This window comes from Cervus canadensis, chromosome 31, assembly GCF_019320065.1.
Source record: "Cervus canadensis isolate Bull #8, Minnesota chromosome 31, ASM1932006v1, whole genome shotgun sequence".
Taxonomy (NCBI): Eukaryota; Metazoa; Chordata; class Mammalia; order Artiodactyla; family Cervidae; genus Cervus; species Cervus canadensis.
Genome location: NC_057416.1, coordinates 36,432,557 through 36,447,975, shown reverse-complemented (window position 1 = coordinate 36,447,975; position 15,419 = coordinate 36,432,557). Strand labels below are relative to the sequence as shown.

The 15,419-nt window shown below is 39.9% G+C and overlaps 1 protein-coding gene across 16 annotated transcripts in view; it reads right to left on the bottom strand.

Annotated features, from left to right (window-relative positions):
- The window catches only part of PSD3 (pleckstrin and Sec7 domain containing 3), a 573,880-nt gene that overhangs the window by 222,523 nt on the left and 335,938 nt on the right, over nucleotides 1-15,419 (bottom strand). For all 16 annotated transcript variants that reach the window (XM_043454541.1, XM_043454550.1, XM_043454551.1 and 13 more), the window contains 4 exons: nucleotides 9,444-9,638; nucleotides 9,246-9,326; nucleotides 7,454-7,566; nucleotides 4,894-4,952 (listed from right to left, as the gene is read on the bottom strand). In XM_043454541.1, coding sequence (XP_043310476.1) covers nucleotides 4,894-4,952; nucleotides 7,454-7,566; nucleotides 9,246-9,326; nucleotides 9,444-9,638 — 448 coding nt within the window. The remainder of the gene's footprint in view (nucleotides 1-4,893; nucleotides 4,953-7,453; nucleotides 7,567-9,245; nucleotides 9,327-9,443; nucleotides 9,639-15,419) is intronic.

The following is a 15,419-nucleotide window of genomic DNA, read 5'->3' as shown; positions in this document are numbered from 1 at the left end:
CCAGGAAGACCCACCCACGCATGACTGATTCCGGCGCTTAAGCGAGGATTCCCACTAAAACTCTAGGCAGCTGCCACTCTGACAGTGATGAGAGCCTGGAGGAGTCACTGTGGCTGCAAAGTCCAACCGTGAAAGGAAGGACGCAGCACCAGGGGCGTGTAAGAGAGGACTCCAAGGGGAGGAGGCTTAGCAGAAATAAGTCTCACCCATGGCTGGAAGTCCACAGAGGACAGGGGTCAGACAGAAAAAGAAACTGCAGCCAGGGCTGGCTCTCCTGGAAGAGGGACAGGTGACACGGGGCGGCAGGGACACCAAGAGGGGTCCCCAGAGACCACAGCGCCGCAGGAGGGGGCAGACGTCAGTTACCAGGACGACAACCGCAGGCGCCCACAGAGGCTTCCTGAGGTGTTAAAGGACTACCTAGCAACCTCACGGAGATCCGCGCTGCTCCTGAGGGTGGAGAGACGAGACGAGACGGCACGGCGTGAAAAGGAAAAGCATTAAAATTCTTCAATCGCAAGTCTTCCAACAGCCATTTTCCACTTCTGATAATAACCAAATATTTAACCCAGCCTTCAAAATTTCAGTGTCCTAGAGAGTCCATCCTTGAATTATCACAATTATCCATGCAGTTTACAAATAGAAAAATAATGAGCTCCTAAGATCTATCTTTTTAACATCATCCTGTTACAAACGCTGTACTGTGTTCCTTGACTTCTTTCCTTCCTCTGCCAGCACAGTGTCCTTGCTGTGGTCTGACCCCTTATCCAACCTGTAACCCAACCCCCCAAAAACCAGTAAGGCCCTGCCTCGTGCAACACACCCGAACACGCTGAGCAGCAGGCCGAGCACCCGCAGGCGCCAGCCCGGACAGGCAGCCACGCCCCAGAGGACCACACGCCCCCCCCACCCCCGTGCACGGCGGGGGCGGCCTGGCTCTGCCCGAAAGCACAGACAGCTTCAGGTAAAACTGCCGCTCAAAACCCCGAGCCTCCGCGTTAAAGGGCAGATTTTGTCACAAAATCCTGATTTACAACAAAGCCCTGGCTACTGCCTCTGACCACGGCCTGACCTGCGCAGTACTGCCTTGTGGGTGGCTTCCAACTTTTAGCTGTGAAACCGGCCAACTCCTATGCTTCCACCTACCCCACTCTCGACTGCAACTCAGCTCCATTTCTAAAACTTCCTCCCTTTCAGGGTCCAGTTCTGAGACGCTCCTGACCACTGTCCCGGCCCTGCTGCCTGTCTTCACTCTTGGATTCAAGAGGCTGCATTTTGAATATGACTGGAGCACAAGAGAGATACTTGAAGTTAATACAGCACACCTGCAGATTAGCCCAGAAAAGGAAAAGGTATGAATTTATTCTAACATGATAAATCATTTTATTCATACTATTTCCAATAAAATGCAAGGCTTTAAAAAATAGTTTCAACTCTCTGCTTGTTGATAGTAACAACACCTAATACAACTTAGTTCCAACAGAGCAAGAGAAAAATAAATCTGTTTATTGTTTTGATAGAAATTGATCTGTATGTACAAGTCTAACTTACATACGGACTTCATAGAAGAAGGGGCATTTTAAAAATAAAAGAGATTACTTAGCAAATGTGACCACAATTATAAAATACTTATTTAATGAAGGTTAGTAAACCACTTGCAGATAAGTAAATTCGTATTATTGCTATAATAATGGTAAAAGTCATTCATATTTTTTAAAGTAGGTACAGAAGGGAATCACCATTCTTTAGTTCCAATGATATGACTATAACATCTGAGTGAATATCTCCCAAAATACTGTATATATTGCAGACTGCTTTTTTGCGGCCCACTTAGTGAAACGTATATCATTAAGAGACCGTCCCCCCACTGCCTCTCTGCCGCAGCACCTCAGTCACCTCTCACCACCTCCGTAGGGAACCAGCTGAGGGTGGTGAGCCGACCAACACCACTCCATCTGGCTTCTGATCCTTACCCAGATGGCAGTGAACTTGGAGTGGAGCATAAGCACTAAAGTGTTTGTTTAATGATAGAATGAACTAGAAAAGGGGGAGCTAGAAAGGCATTCCAACATACGACACTGTGTTAGACTTCCTATGTTAGTATACCTTCTACCATTTTATTAGTAAGATTAGCAGCAAGAACCAAGGCCCATGCCAATGCATTTTCAACACACCATTCCATAGCACAGGAAGATGCTCAAAGACCAGTCCTAAGAAGAAACCCTTCCCGGTTACACCTTCCCCACCGAGAGCGTGAGGGCAAGCTCTCTCAGCACTGCTTAGAAAGGTCATGCTGTTACACTGCTATTAGGACACCATGGCAGGGAGAAAAGGGAAGTGGCTCATTAGTTCATTTCCCAGGAGGATTACTCTGGCTCTGGACTAAGTGATGAGAGGTGAGGCCTAGGCAGTACAGCATAAGGAGAGGGTGAAAGGGGAAGAGATTAGAAATAATTCACTTTATGTTCTTTGTGAATGATTCACTTTCATAGGAGCCATGCTAGTAAATCAGACACTTTACCATAATTCAGGCAATCATGATGCAAGAGAAGCTACATCCAAAATTATGGATTAAAAACTTACCACCTAGAAGGAAAATTTATTTTTAAAAAGAATCCAGAGGAGGAAAAGAAGAGAAACACATTTTCACATGGTTAGTTTTTATGACAGCTGCTATATATTCAACAGTCTTGTAAGAGCATGCATTGTACACAAGAATAAAAAAGTCTAATATACAAAACTTAGACAACAATCTCCAGTATGTAGCACACACTTTTAAAAACAAAGCTGAGAACTAATAATCACTGAAAACATGATTTTGAAGATACAGAGAAATTTGTATTTATAATTTTCTCCCTGATATGTAATTTTGCCACTATAATCAGTTGTTAATTATGTATGATTGGCATAAATCAAGATAATACTAACCATTCACTTATATAAACTCTCTCTTATAGTCCAGTTGCCAAAAAGAAGTGTAGTATATCACTCAGTCACTTAGTTCAATTCCTCAAACATTGAAGACGAGCGAATCCAAGACCTAGGGTTCTGACCCATGCACAGAACACCCCAGGGCGTCTTGTTTGTATATCAAGCGTGTGGAGTTATCTGAATAAATAACAAACCTCACACCTTTATTTAATGCTATGTTTCAAATTACTGTGATTAACAAGACACATGTTTATTTGAAAGTACTATTAAAACGATTAGCTTTTTAAAAAGCAATCCAGTTTTTAACAGAAATGGTGGTGGTAGTTTAATCGCTAAGTCGTGTCCGACTCTTGCGACCCCATGGACTGTACAGCCTGCCAGGCTCCTCTGTCCGTGGGATTCTCCAGGCAAGACTACTGAAACAAGTTGCCATTTCTTTCTCCAGGGGGTCGTCCCCAGCCAGGGACTGAACCCACATCTGCACTGGCAGGCGGATTCTTCACCACTGAACCACCAGGGAGGCCTCCTTAATAGAAACAGATGCCTGCAAATCTAGCTACTTCTACAGGAGTTCTATGACGTGTTCAACCTTTAAAGAAGGATCCAACTGTTACTAGATTCTTTTCTTCATTCTTACACATTTTCTCAGTCAGAACAGAGTCAATACACAACTATGGTATGTGGCTAGGACCGTAAGATAGCCGACGTGAAGAAGGTCCCCCACGCTGGGACCCACTGGCTTGGGTCAATGTTACGTGTGGACAAACAAAATGAAAAGTGTCTCCTTCAGCTGATAGTCAGATTAGGAAACTGAGTAAGAGGCGACGAAGGGAACAGAGTCGCAGCTGTTATCACAGGACCAACAGGGGACAGCAGTGGAAACCTGCTTCATCAGTAACAGGAAAACAGGTTAGGACGGTACGCTGACTGGCCAGCCCCACGTCAAGCTGAATTAATGTTGGACTCTGACACTCACTCCAAGGCTCACACCGTGGGAATCCCAGTACTTCTCTCCACAAGACATTTTACCACCCTGTTAAACTGAGGCTTTTCCCCTCAGTCCATCTCAATGACCCCATACAGCTCCGTTTGCCTTTCTTAAAGGGGAGAACAAGAAAAGGAGTTATCCTTTTTCTTGTTTAAAATAAGGTGTGACCTTTTGGAACAGAAAAACAAACGAGGGCCATTATCTAAGTTTTAGTTCTTTTAATGTGATTTCTTAATTGTAGGGTCAAAACCATATGGAAAGTCAAGGGATGATATAGACTACTTATAAGCAATGTGATTTTCTCTTCAAAATAAATGGATGTGGGACTAGGAAATAATTTTTGTGCTATGTACATGTTGATCTGTGTTTATCTAAAACATTTCTTATTGTCTCTAATATGAACAGTTTAAGTAAGAGCTAAAATTCCACCTCTGTGAAAGGTGAAACTTTAGTTATAATTATAAATTTAAGAAGTTCATGCTATACTTTATGTAGATTATATTGATATTTCAACAAGCAAAAGACCAGGTAAGCTGAGGGGTGTTTAAAAAACTTATCTCTTAACACTTGCTACTATATTTAGTGAAAACATAGTCAACACTTTCAGATCGAACTTAACATCCTTTTTCTGCTATCCTGTATCAACCCTCATAGCTAACCAAAAAACAAAACCAAAACCAAAAGTAAAAGCTCAGTCTCTGCCATCTAGTGGACAAAGAAGATAACAGACCACGCGCATTATAGCTAGAACAACTCCAGACAAGTAGACAATACAGTACTTCCTTAAAATTATGCTCAGTGCTAGCATGTAAGAAAGCTATTTCTTTTTCCAAAGGTTTATGTTTACCTACCTGCCATGTAGAGAATGAGATAAAAGAAGGCAGAGGGTAAACATGTATGAACACAAAAGCAAAGATAAGCCCAGGAAATTCTGGAGCTCTCTCTGTAAGACAGCTCCACACCCCTACACTTACATGGCCGTGGAGATCTGTGTTAAGAAGCATCATTGCACAGGTGAGGCAATGGACTCCATCTAATGGAAGAGACAAGGACAGAAAGCATTAATTCACTAGTTCCTGTTGGACCACTCAATATTATTAAAACAGCATACCTATGCTTAATTAAGAACCTATGAAAACACAATCCTGTGGCTAGGCACAATTAATCATATTCATTTGGGGAAACAGAAAATAGATAAGAAAACGTTATTAAAAGAATCTCAGTGCACAGACTTGAACTCTACTGGTGATGAAGTCAATTGGTCCTAACTCTGAAGGACAATTTGACAGTAAATGTCTCAAGCTTTGAAACAGTGTCCTTTGACACAGCAAATCCACTTCGGAGACTTCATATTAATACTAATGAAATAAAAGAGCTACCCGAAATACAAGCTACCCAAAATACAAGCAAGCTAAAGGAAGCTTGCTGACAATGGGAGTGAGTGAATATGACCCACCTAAAACACAATTCTGTTATGTTGAAGTCATTAAAAATGCTGTCCAAGTACACACGTTGAAATGGAAAGATATTTCACAATAATTATATCCAGTATGATTCTATTTAAATATAATACATCTAGAATGATCTATAACATAGTATTAAAAGATATTATTATCTATGGATAATAAAATTATAATTTTACTCTTTTTACTTATAGTTTCTCAATTTTCTATAAGATATGGAAAAGAAAATAAATTATTTAATGCTGTTATTTTTAAAATTTTATTTTCTAGAATGAAAGTGAATTAGGAAAGAAGCAAAAGTTAAAGAAAACCAATATGTGCATCTTCCACTGTTTACTCTTTGAGTATTAGTTCTCTGGCTAAAAATATATAGACAGGAATAGTTATCCTTCCACTTGCCACTCCTTTAAGGCAACATTTAGGTTGACTGGCCCAGGATACAACTGATCAGACAAAAGTGAAATACTGAAATAATCACTGAAGATTTAAAAATTAACTACCTAAAGGAAATGCGTTACCCAAACCAGCAAGATCATTTCACACTTACATGGAAACATCACTTTCTCTTCTTATTTTACAAAGGGAAAGAAAAAGCTCTATTCTCTCCCTGCAATTCTCAATCCAAGTACAGTGCAGCAGTTGCAGATGGGAGAAAAATCTTATTAATTTATACTAAATGTACAAAAAGGTTTGTCCAACTGCTGAATTCATGAATTAAAGATGCCTCATTTTCCAAAATATGCCTTTGAGTTCAGTAGGTGATTTCTCTAAGTAGAATATCTCTAAGCAGATGCTGCTGAATGCCTAAAAGTTCACTTATTCCAGTATTCTAAATACATATAAAAACAGGTTCTTCAAAGTATTTATAAAACTCTGCAGCCAACTCTCAAATATCTTCATCAACAGCCAACTGAATACACGAATCCACAGTCCCTGCTTCACTTAGGAATGTCAGGGTCTTCTCAGATTTGAAGAACGTTCTAACAAAAACAATTCACCTCTATACCTTTCATTTTCTTGTCAAGACCAACAGTGATACAGTGAATAAATGGTCTTAGCAGAGTCAAAAGAATAAAGAAAGACAGTTCCCATTTTACAGATGAGAACATGACTTTAACAATCAGACAATTTAGCTACAGCCTGCAGGGCAGAGGCAGGAGGAACAACCGCTTTCGTCAATATAAAGAACACCGACACAATGTTAACTGGCCATACAGAAGTTAAGAGACAATTATAATTCCTAGTGCATCTAGTCTCAGTGACCTAGTCTAGAATTCTTAGGTTTATGAAAGATACTCCAATTGGAAGTGAATATTTTTTTATATTAAACCCTGAAAGCTTGGCCTTATTATAAGAATTGAAATGGAGAAATGATCTCTCTTCATAGAGTATATAAAAAATTAAATAGCTTAAAGTTGCTTTTTAAAATAGTAAACACAAATATAGGTCATTAAAATCATAAACCTGAGTCAGTGGTCAGTGTTGGAAAAATGAATGCCCAAAAAAAGCATTGGAGATACAACCATACGCCCCAGTGAGATTTGCAAATGTTTCTGGAACTAACCATAAAACTACACATGCACTTCATCAGGAAGCTTAGAAAATCAGGTGTATGGGAAGAAGAAAGTGGAGAGCTAGCTTTTCATTTATTACAGGGTGCATGGACACTAAAATCTCAGTGACAAACCACAAGCGATTTAAAGAAAGTACACTGTCATACTACGGATGTGGAAAATAAAGTGAAACTGCCGGAGTGACGAGCATCGAGCAGCCACTAAAGACCGGTTTCAAAGAGCATCTGACGACAGGAGGGGTGCTCACCAGGCAAGGGAAGGGCAGTAGGAGACAGAGTTCTGTAATGATTCCAACCTGACATAAAGTATTGTACAAATAGACTAAAAGGAAGTAAATCAAACTGCCAACAGTTATTTCTAGGCAAGTAGACATAACTCGATGATTTTCATTTTCTTCTACATAATTTTCTATATTTCCCACAATAAAATGTAACCTTTATATTGAGAAAAATAGCCCTTGTTATAAAGAAGAAATTTAAGCATTTCCATCAGATTACCTTGTGAAGCAATGGTATCTGGGTTACAGTAAAAATATCTATTGGAGAAGTGTACTAAAACTCTCTCTCGTTCTTGGGTTTCTCCCACAAGAGAAAATGCTTTAAAGAAATACCTAAAAAAGAGTTAAAAGGGAAAAGGTGAATTTTTAGAAAATGTGACTATACTGTTTGACTGTTAAACTTAATTCATATAAACATAAGAAACTAATAATACAAGGTAAGATATTTTAGTTATTCTTTAAAAATCACTAGATGGTTATTCAACATAAATCTATATTGACACTATTATTATAGGAAATGTCTATAAAAAAGATGACAGAGCAACAGCATGGTGGCCAATACATCAAAAAACAGGCTTGGGAAGGTGGGTGATTTCCACATATGATGTCAAGAAGCCATTTTTAAAGATGAGTCAGAAAAAACTAAGGAACACTGAGGTCTGGATGCATAACCACATGATCTATGTCTTAAAACTTGACAAAGATCACAGTGTTTCTTTGTCATTTTGTTACTTGACGGTAATGACCCACTATTAAAATTACAATTATACAGTCTTGTGCACAGTAGATTTCTGTTCATTTTATTTTGCCTATTATTACCACAGTCTATCTTTAACTTGCTACGTGAGAAAGAGACTGGAAAATAAAACCCTAATTTATTTTTTGAATTAGGAATGCCAATCTAGATCAGAGTCACTGAGAGTACCATCTATTAGAGATGTATCCAGGACTCTCACTCTACAAAGTAATGCATTGCCCTAAACGTGAGACGAGAAAGAAAAAAACTATTTAAAATGTCCTAAGAAAACCTGCTTTTGAGAGAAACATATCATAAACCATATTTGATGATGAAAATGTTGCTGACTTCCTTACTTGCAGTTAATCTAAATTATATTGACCTAACTTTAATTTCTCTTGATTTTTTTTTTTATAAACCACATGAGAAAGCAAAGCAAAAATATAGATCTTTCCCCCACCTTTCCCTGTTTTCATCAGAAAACCTCTAAGTACCCCTGATTCATGCAAAGAGCCAGAGACTAACTCACTGCCTGATTCATGCAAAGAGCCAGAGACTAACTCACTGCTGTGAATTCTAACTGAACATCTTCACTTTACCTCGCAGGCTTCAGTTTCCTGATCTGTAAAACTAGAGTGTTACACAAGATGATCTCAGAGCTCCTCCAGGCTCTGAGTTTATAAGATTAAATGCTGGCTGGGTTTTACCTTCAGCTGCGCTTAGAAATTGACAGTACAGTATGGTGTGAGACGTGAGGGTCAGGGTGTTTCCAAACCCATCTGAACAGATCAGCAACAAGTAATACTGACTAAAATGGTTTTACAGATACTTTCTGCTGATTATCCTGATATTGATTTTTATCCTGTTCATTAGGTAATTTCAAAGTACTCTTTGAAAAAGCTATTAGGCTATTGTAAACAAATAATTAGAGAAAAAAGTCTTTAATTCTGCAGTCTATAAACTGTGCCTTTTTAAAAAAATTGATCATTCAAAAACCAAATTCCCACAGATTCCATTTCTCCAAGCCTTACTTTGCCAGCTATTCTTTACTCTGTCATATACTTCGTGCAGAATATGGGTTCATGTGTAATTTCACAAAGACAATACATTTTCCCCACTTTCCACAATGTTTACTCTCCATGATACACTCTGAGCTAAGGTCACAAAATAACTGTGGGTCTAAAAAAGTAAAAATCAGACTTTACCTTCAGCACATCATTTTCTATTCTCAGAATTAAAAATTTAGAAGCAAAGAACAGGTAATGTTTAATCATACCTGAGAGATTGATCCAGTGTCATTCCTGTAAAATCAAAAAACTTCAAATATTCTTCCGCAACTAGTTTGCTAAATTCATTGCTGTAAGAAAATAAAATAGACTTGGTTATTAAAACTGAAGCCACCAGAACACACACACACACACACGCGCACGCGTGTAAGGATGCACTCTGACACCAGCCCTGGGACGGGACGTACTTCTTGCCTAGGTGCTTTGCCACATCCGACCGTTTGAACCTGTCGAGTTGATAAAGGCGCTTGGCCAGCCTTTTGGCTGCTTCTATGTTGCTGCTGGTACCGTTACTGAGACTTCCTGAGGCCTCCTTTTCCAGAATTTCAGTGCTCCCCATTTCAGAATGAGCCTCTAGCAGAGATGTTTTCACCCCAGCATTGCTGTAAGAATTGATAAAGAAGGAAACAAAAGAATAGAAAAGATTGTTTTTGTGTGGCAAAAAGGAAAATAGCTAAGGAAATCATCATAATATTGTAGAACAAATGAAAAACTATTTTAAATGATATATCTTATGCTTAATTATTAATAAAAATATTCTCAGTTACTCTATTTTGACATACTAGAGAAGTGATTGCTTAAACCCTAGATGAGCAGTTCTCAAAACTTTTGGTCTCAAACGTTGATATTCTTAGAAGTATAGAAGACTTCAAAGACCTTTGTGTATGTGGGTTATGTCTACTGATATTCACTGCATGAGTAATTAAAATGGAAAAATTCAAATATTCACTTAATAATAAAAAATCCATTTCACAAATATAGATAACATATTTAATTAAAAACAGCTATATTTTCTAAAACAATAGCATAAATTGTAAAGAGACAAGCAAGAGCGATTTATGTCTTTTATAAATTTCTTTAATGTCTGGTGAAACTAGAAGACAGCTGGACTTCACAGTCACTTCTACATTAGATCATCAACAATACATCATTGTGGCTGAAAATATCAAGAAAATCTGGCCTCCACAGAAATAGAAAACTAGGGAGCACTTTAATATCCTTAATTGTGGATATTGCTTTTTGATATGATGCCAAAATAAAACAAGTGGTAGTTTCTTAAAAGTTAGTTGTAATATACTGATAGAATCTAAACTTCTATCAATGAGTTTTTTGTACTCTTACATTAAAAATGTCCCACACTTTGAAAGCATCTTACCCAGGCATGATTCTGCAACATAAATTGGTCAATTGAAGAATATTTGCTGACACATTTCATTATTTAAAAAAGAAATTTACTAACATTACCACTAACATCCTCAGAAAAGTTGCTAAGTACTGGAAAGCTGCTAAACTTGCTGGTAGATACAAGTTTTCCAAAATTCTAATTTTTGATTGAAACTTAAGTTTTATCACAGCTACAAAAAAAACACAACGGTTGTTTCCCTTAAATAGGCTCACTCCATTAGTTTTCAAGAAAATGTTTGCCAAAGCCAGTTTATCAGTTAGACTTTGAAAGAAAATGGCATTTCCATGAAAAAAGTGACCAGCGTAAAGCTCACAACTCAAACTACATGCGTGCTTTTGCTAGAGTGCTTCAAGTACAGTTTGCATTTCACTGCACGTGAAATAAAATGGCAGGCGGCCAAGGGCTGAAAGGTAATTAATTGGCACTGCTTGATCAAGGACATCATGAGGTGAAACCGGCCTTCATTCCTCTTTTGAACGCACAGCAGAGAAGAATAAAGCGCGCTGGACCAGCGTGGAGCCACTGCCTTGACTGGCACTGGGGCTTCCATCACTGCTTTTGTACAGTTAGCGTGTATCAGCTTTGCTATCAACAGGGTGACAGAGGAAAACAGGGCTGCACTGTTATTACAAAATAATTTTGGCCTCACAAACCCACTGAAAGGGTCCCAGGAAGCCACAGAATCCCACGTGAGAAGCTCGGCTCTAGCTGGGTGCCGCAGCACACGCCTCTAGCACCAGCACCGAGAACGCTGTGACTCCCAGGCCTTCATTTCGACTTCTGACAACGCAGGGCTATGCCCAAGGCAAACAGCTGTGCTTGGGGAGCCTTCCAGCACACTCACTGTGGACTCTAAAGCAAAGATTTTTTTTTTTTGCTGTGATGAACCAGAGAGTAACTATTTCAGGCTTGCAGGCCACATAAGCTCGCTGTCACACATGCTTTTTTTGATTTTGTTGTTTTTTCACAACCTTTCAATAATGTAAACGCCAGGAATCCTAGTCTGCATTCCCTTGCCCTACTCCACAGCTCTTTAACTTGTCCTGAATTATAAGCAGAGAATCATTGACTGTCCAAACCAGGACAGTCTGAGAAGGAAACACAGATGGTAAAATCATTAAATATGTGGTTACAATGGGAGGAAAAAATTACCAAAAAAAAAAAAAACCTAGCTGTAAACTTACAAAAAATCCTTATAGCAAAGGGAAGACATTTTCAAGCAGAACTGCTCAAGCTCTACCTTGGCACCTATCTACCTAAGTCACGACGTCCGATGTCGCTCTGACCCGCCATCTGAGCGGCAGCTTCTGTCTGCACAGCCAGCTGGTGACCAAGGATCGCCTGGGGCTGCAGGGTCCCGGCGCCCCCAGCCACTGCCGGGCGTGAAGGGTCACTGTCCCTCGAAGCCTCTCGCCAAGCCCACTTATCAGCAAGCACTGCACAAGTCTTTTACACCCAAACCATGTGAAATTTCTGTTCAACACATCAGCTCACACACTCCAGACGTGACTGTGGAGAAGCTGGAGGTTCAAAGTGGAGGTGTGCAAACCTGGGCTGACTTCTTTTACTGTAACCATTGATAATAATGCTTCATTTTTCTAAAGTCGAAGTCAAATGCTAAACCATAGTCCATGACAAGACAACAGACACAAACGGGAATCCACCCAGGCAAACCAAGACATTTGGTAACCCTCCCTAAACAATCAGCCACCTTAAACAACTTTCCAATAGAAAGACCCACCAATTAAAATAAATTGCCTTATTGCAATAAAATCTTCACGTAAATACATTTAAATATTGTTTTCATTGTAAACCTTCCTTTATAAAGTTCACATTACCAAATGGTTTTGTGAAATTTGTCCTATCAGACAATTGAATTCTTTAATTATTATATACAGCAAACCTGTAAGCAAATTCATAGAAAATTATTTCTTTTAAAGGTCACCTCACCCTTTGTGTTTTCCCAAGTAAATGGTGGAAGTATAAAACATTTATTCTAAGAACTCTTTTATTTACAGTCAAATAGGCTTTATAATTATGAAAAGAAAACCCGTGGAGTGGTGCCCCCATACATTCTCTTACTCTGCATGTTAGTGATTCTGTAGGAAAAAAAACAATGTCAAAGAAAGGATTTTTCTTCTCAAATAAACTTCTACTTATTATTGCTTACTTCTCAGGGCAAACTCATGGCATGCATTTAGTCACTCCATGAAAACAGCGTAATTATACTACATACACAGTACTGAAATGATGCCGTTCAAATACAAGAGGATTATCGTAACAAATATATTCATTAGAGGTACTTAAAAATACAAGAAATTTTAAAATGCAGTATTGATTCCTATCCCTTACGTTTCCCATTTCTCGTGTTTACTGCCTCTCCGCCTGTCCTGGCCAGTCTATTTCACCTCATTTTCCTCACATTCCCCAGGAGGAGGTAATTTAAAAATCTGTACCAATCAGACTTTTCTGACTCTTCTTGAAAAAACTTCAGAGAAGAGGGAAGTAAGGAATAAAATGAAGATAAGCATTTGCAATCCTAGATGGCTTCATTCCACCCCATTACAAGCAGAGAGGCTGTGCTTTCGGACTCAGAAAGCCTGGAAGTGTGATGGCAGCAGGGACTCACCAGCAGTATGACCGACACCAAGAGGCCATCCTGGAGCCGACGGGGCACCGAGGCCATCCTTCCTCTCAGCAGCCCCTCCCCAGGACTCGCCACCCCCCCCCCCAACCCCAACCAGTGCCACTGTCTGCTGGTTCACAGGACTTCCAAGGACCTGGCTGGCTCCCTATGAGGTCATATTACTATGACCTCACACTCTTGGAAGTGTTTACTGTTGGGGGGTTGTAATGCTTTTACAGTCCTAATAAAAACAGAAGCCAGAACACAGGGGCCACTGTACATCAACGGCATAAACAACAGTGGCAGCTCAGCCTTGTTCACACGAAGCAACTGATGACCCCTCGGCGGGGGTGACACCCCCGTTTGTTTCCTGGAATACACAAGACATTGTCCGTCTAGTCTGCTGAGTGTTAGATGCTTTCAGGAGTCTGAATTTTCCCTTCTTTATAGCTCCCTTTTTCTTCTCGATCAAGTAACTTTAAATCTTCTAAGGTAAAATCCTTACCAGTCACTTAAATATAGAAAAGACTCCCCAAAGGTCTATATCTCCCTGGGATATATATAAATGCACACCTCGAAACAAATATGGTTATACCCTATCGTCAGTATCATCAAGAGAAGGACCAGATCACTGAGTCTGACCACCAAGCCTTTTCACAACCTTTTTAGCATACTAGGATTAAAGCACTTCCCAAATAAAATTAATAGCACACCCAGTTAAATCAGAATTTCAAATAAACATAAAATAGTTTTTATTGAAAGTATGTCTTGATAATTTTATGGGACATATGGACACTAAAAAAAAAAAAAACTTCATTATTCACTTGAAATTCAAATTTAACTGGGCATCCTGATTTTACCTGATAACCCTATCTCATGAATGCCTGTTCTAAATCATATTCCTTCCAGGTCTGTTTGACTGGCTTTTGTGATTTAATTTTTATTCCTACTATTTTTCTATTGTTTTGTCGTCTCTCCGTTGACTGTGATCTGCTGATTCCTCCCTAATGTCCCCCAAATACAAAAGGAAAACCCTCTTTCTCTGCACTGTGACTCTTCTTCCCCAGCCTGCACACTGCCACCACGCGTGTCATAAAATAAAATCCCCCCTTGACAAATATCCTGCACAAGATGAAAGCCCACATCCTGTGGCAGGTCGGTAAGGCCCTTCCCGAGCCGACCCCGAATGCCCGTTTACACTGGTCACCTCCACTGCCTTTGTGTTTGGGCCACATGGAGACGTCAGCTGGGCTCACACCTCTTCCCCCTGTCCTTCCCATCGTCACTCCCGTCACCCCTACCCCCAAAGTCCTGGAGTGCACAAATTCTGCAAACTCATGATCCTACAAGAGCCCAAGGGAAATAACAGCTATTCTAAGAATCTTACTCCAACTCCCTGGCTGCATTCTCAGAGCAAACCTAGTTATTTCCTTATTACAGCTCTGCATTTTCAAAGTCCTACCTCTCTCACCTACCACTATCTTAAACTTCACTTTGTACCCACAAGAGTGGGCTGAGATTAGTCAACAGCCATCTTTTAAAAGAACGCAGAACTGAGCAACTGTGTCCATGCCTTTTGATGTCTTCTGTGCTCCGACAGGAACAACATGGGGCACTAACTTTCTATCGTGTTCAGTTGCCAAATCGTGACCGACTTTTGCGACCCCCGTGGACTGTGGCAGGCCAGGCCTCCCTGTGCCTCACCATTTCTTGGAGTTTGCCCAAGTTCATGTCCATTGAATCAGTGATGCCATCCAAACATCTCATCCTCTGTCGCCCTCTTTTCCTTCTGCCTTCAATCTTTCCCAGCACCAGGGTCTCTTACAGTGAATCAGCTCTTCACATCAGGTCGCCAAAGTACTGGAGTTTCATTAGGTTGGTACAAAAGTAACTGCGGTTTTGGACTATGAATTTTAAATCACTATAACTAAGCTCAAACACATCATTATTAATCAAAACAGGAATCACCACAATCAACACACTTTTGCCAACAGGAAATAAAGCAAAAAAAAAAAAAAAAAATCCATGCTTCACGATCTGATGAACTCTGGGAAAGCGTTTTCTGCCTCCTAATGGTTGTGGAAGCATTTTCCCTGCAGAAAGTTTTCAAGATGCCTGAAGAAGTGGTAGTCAGTTGGCAATATGTCAGGCGAAATGGCGGGTGAGATGAAACTTTGTAGCACAGTTCATTCAACTTCTGAAGCATTGATTCTGAAACGTGTGGTCAGGACTTGTCATGGACTAGAATTGGGCCCAATCTGTTGACCAATACCAGACCAATTTCAGTGCATCTCATCAATTTGCTGAGCCTGCTTCTCAGATGTAATGGTTTCCCCAGGATTCAGAAAGCTG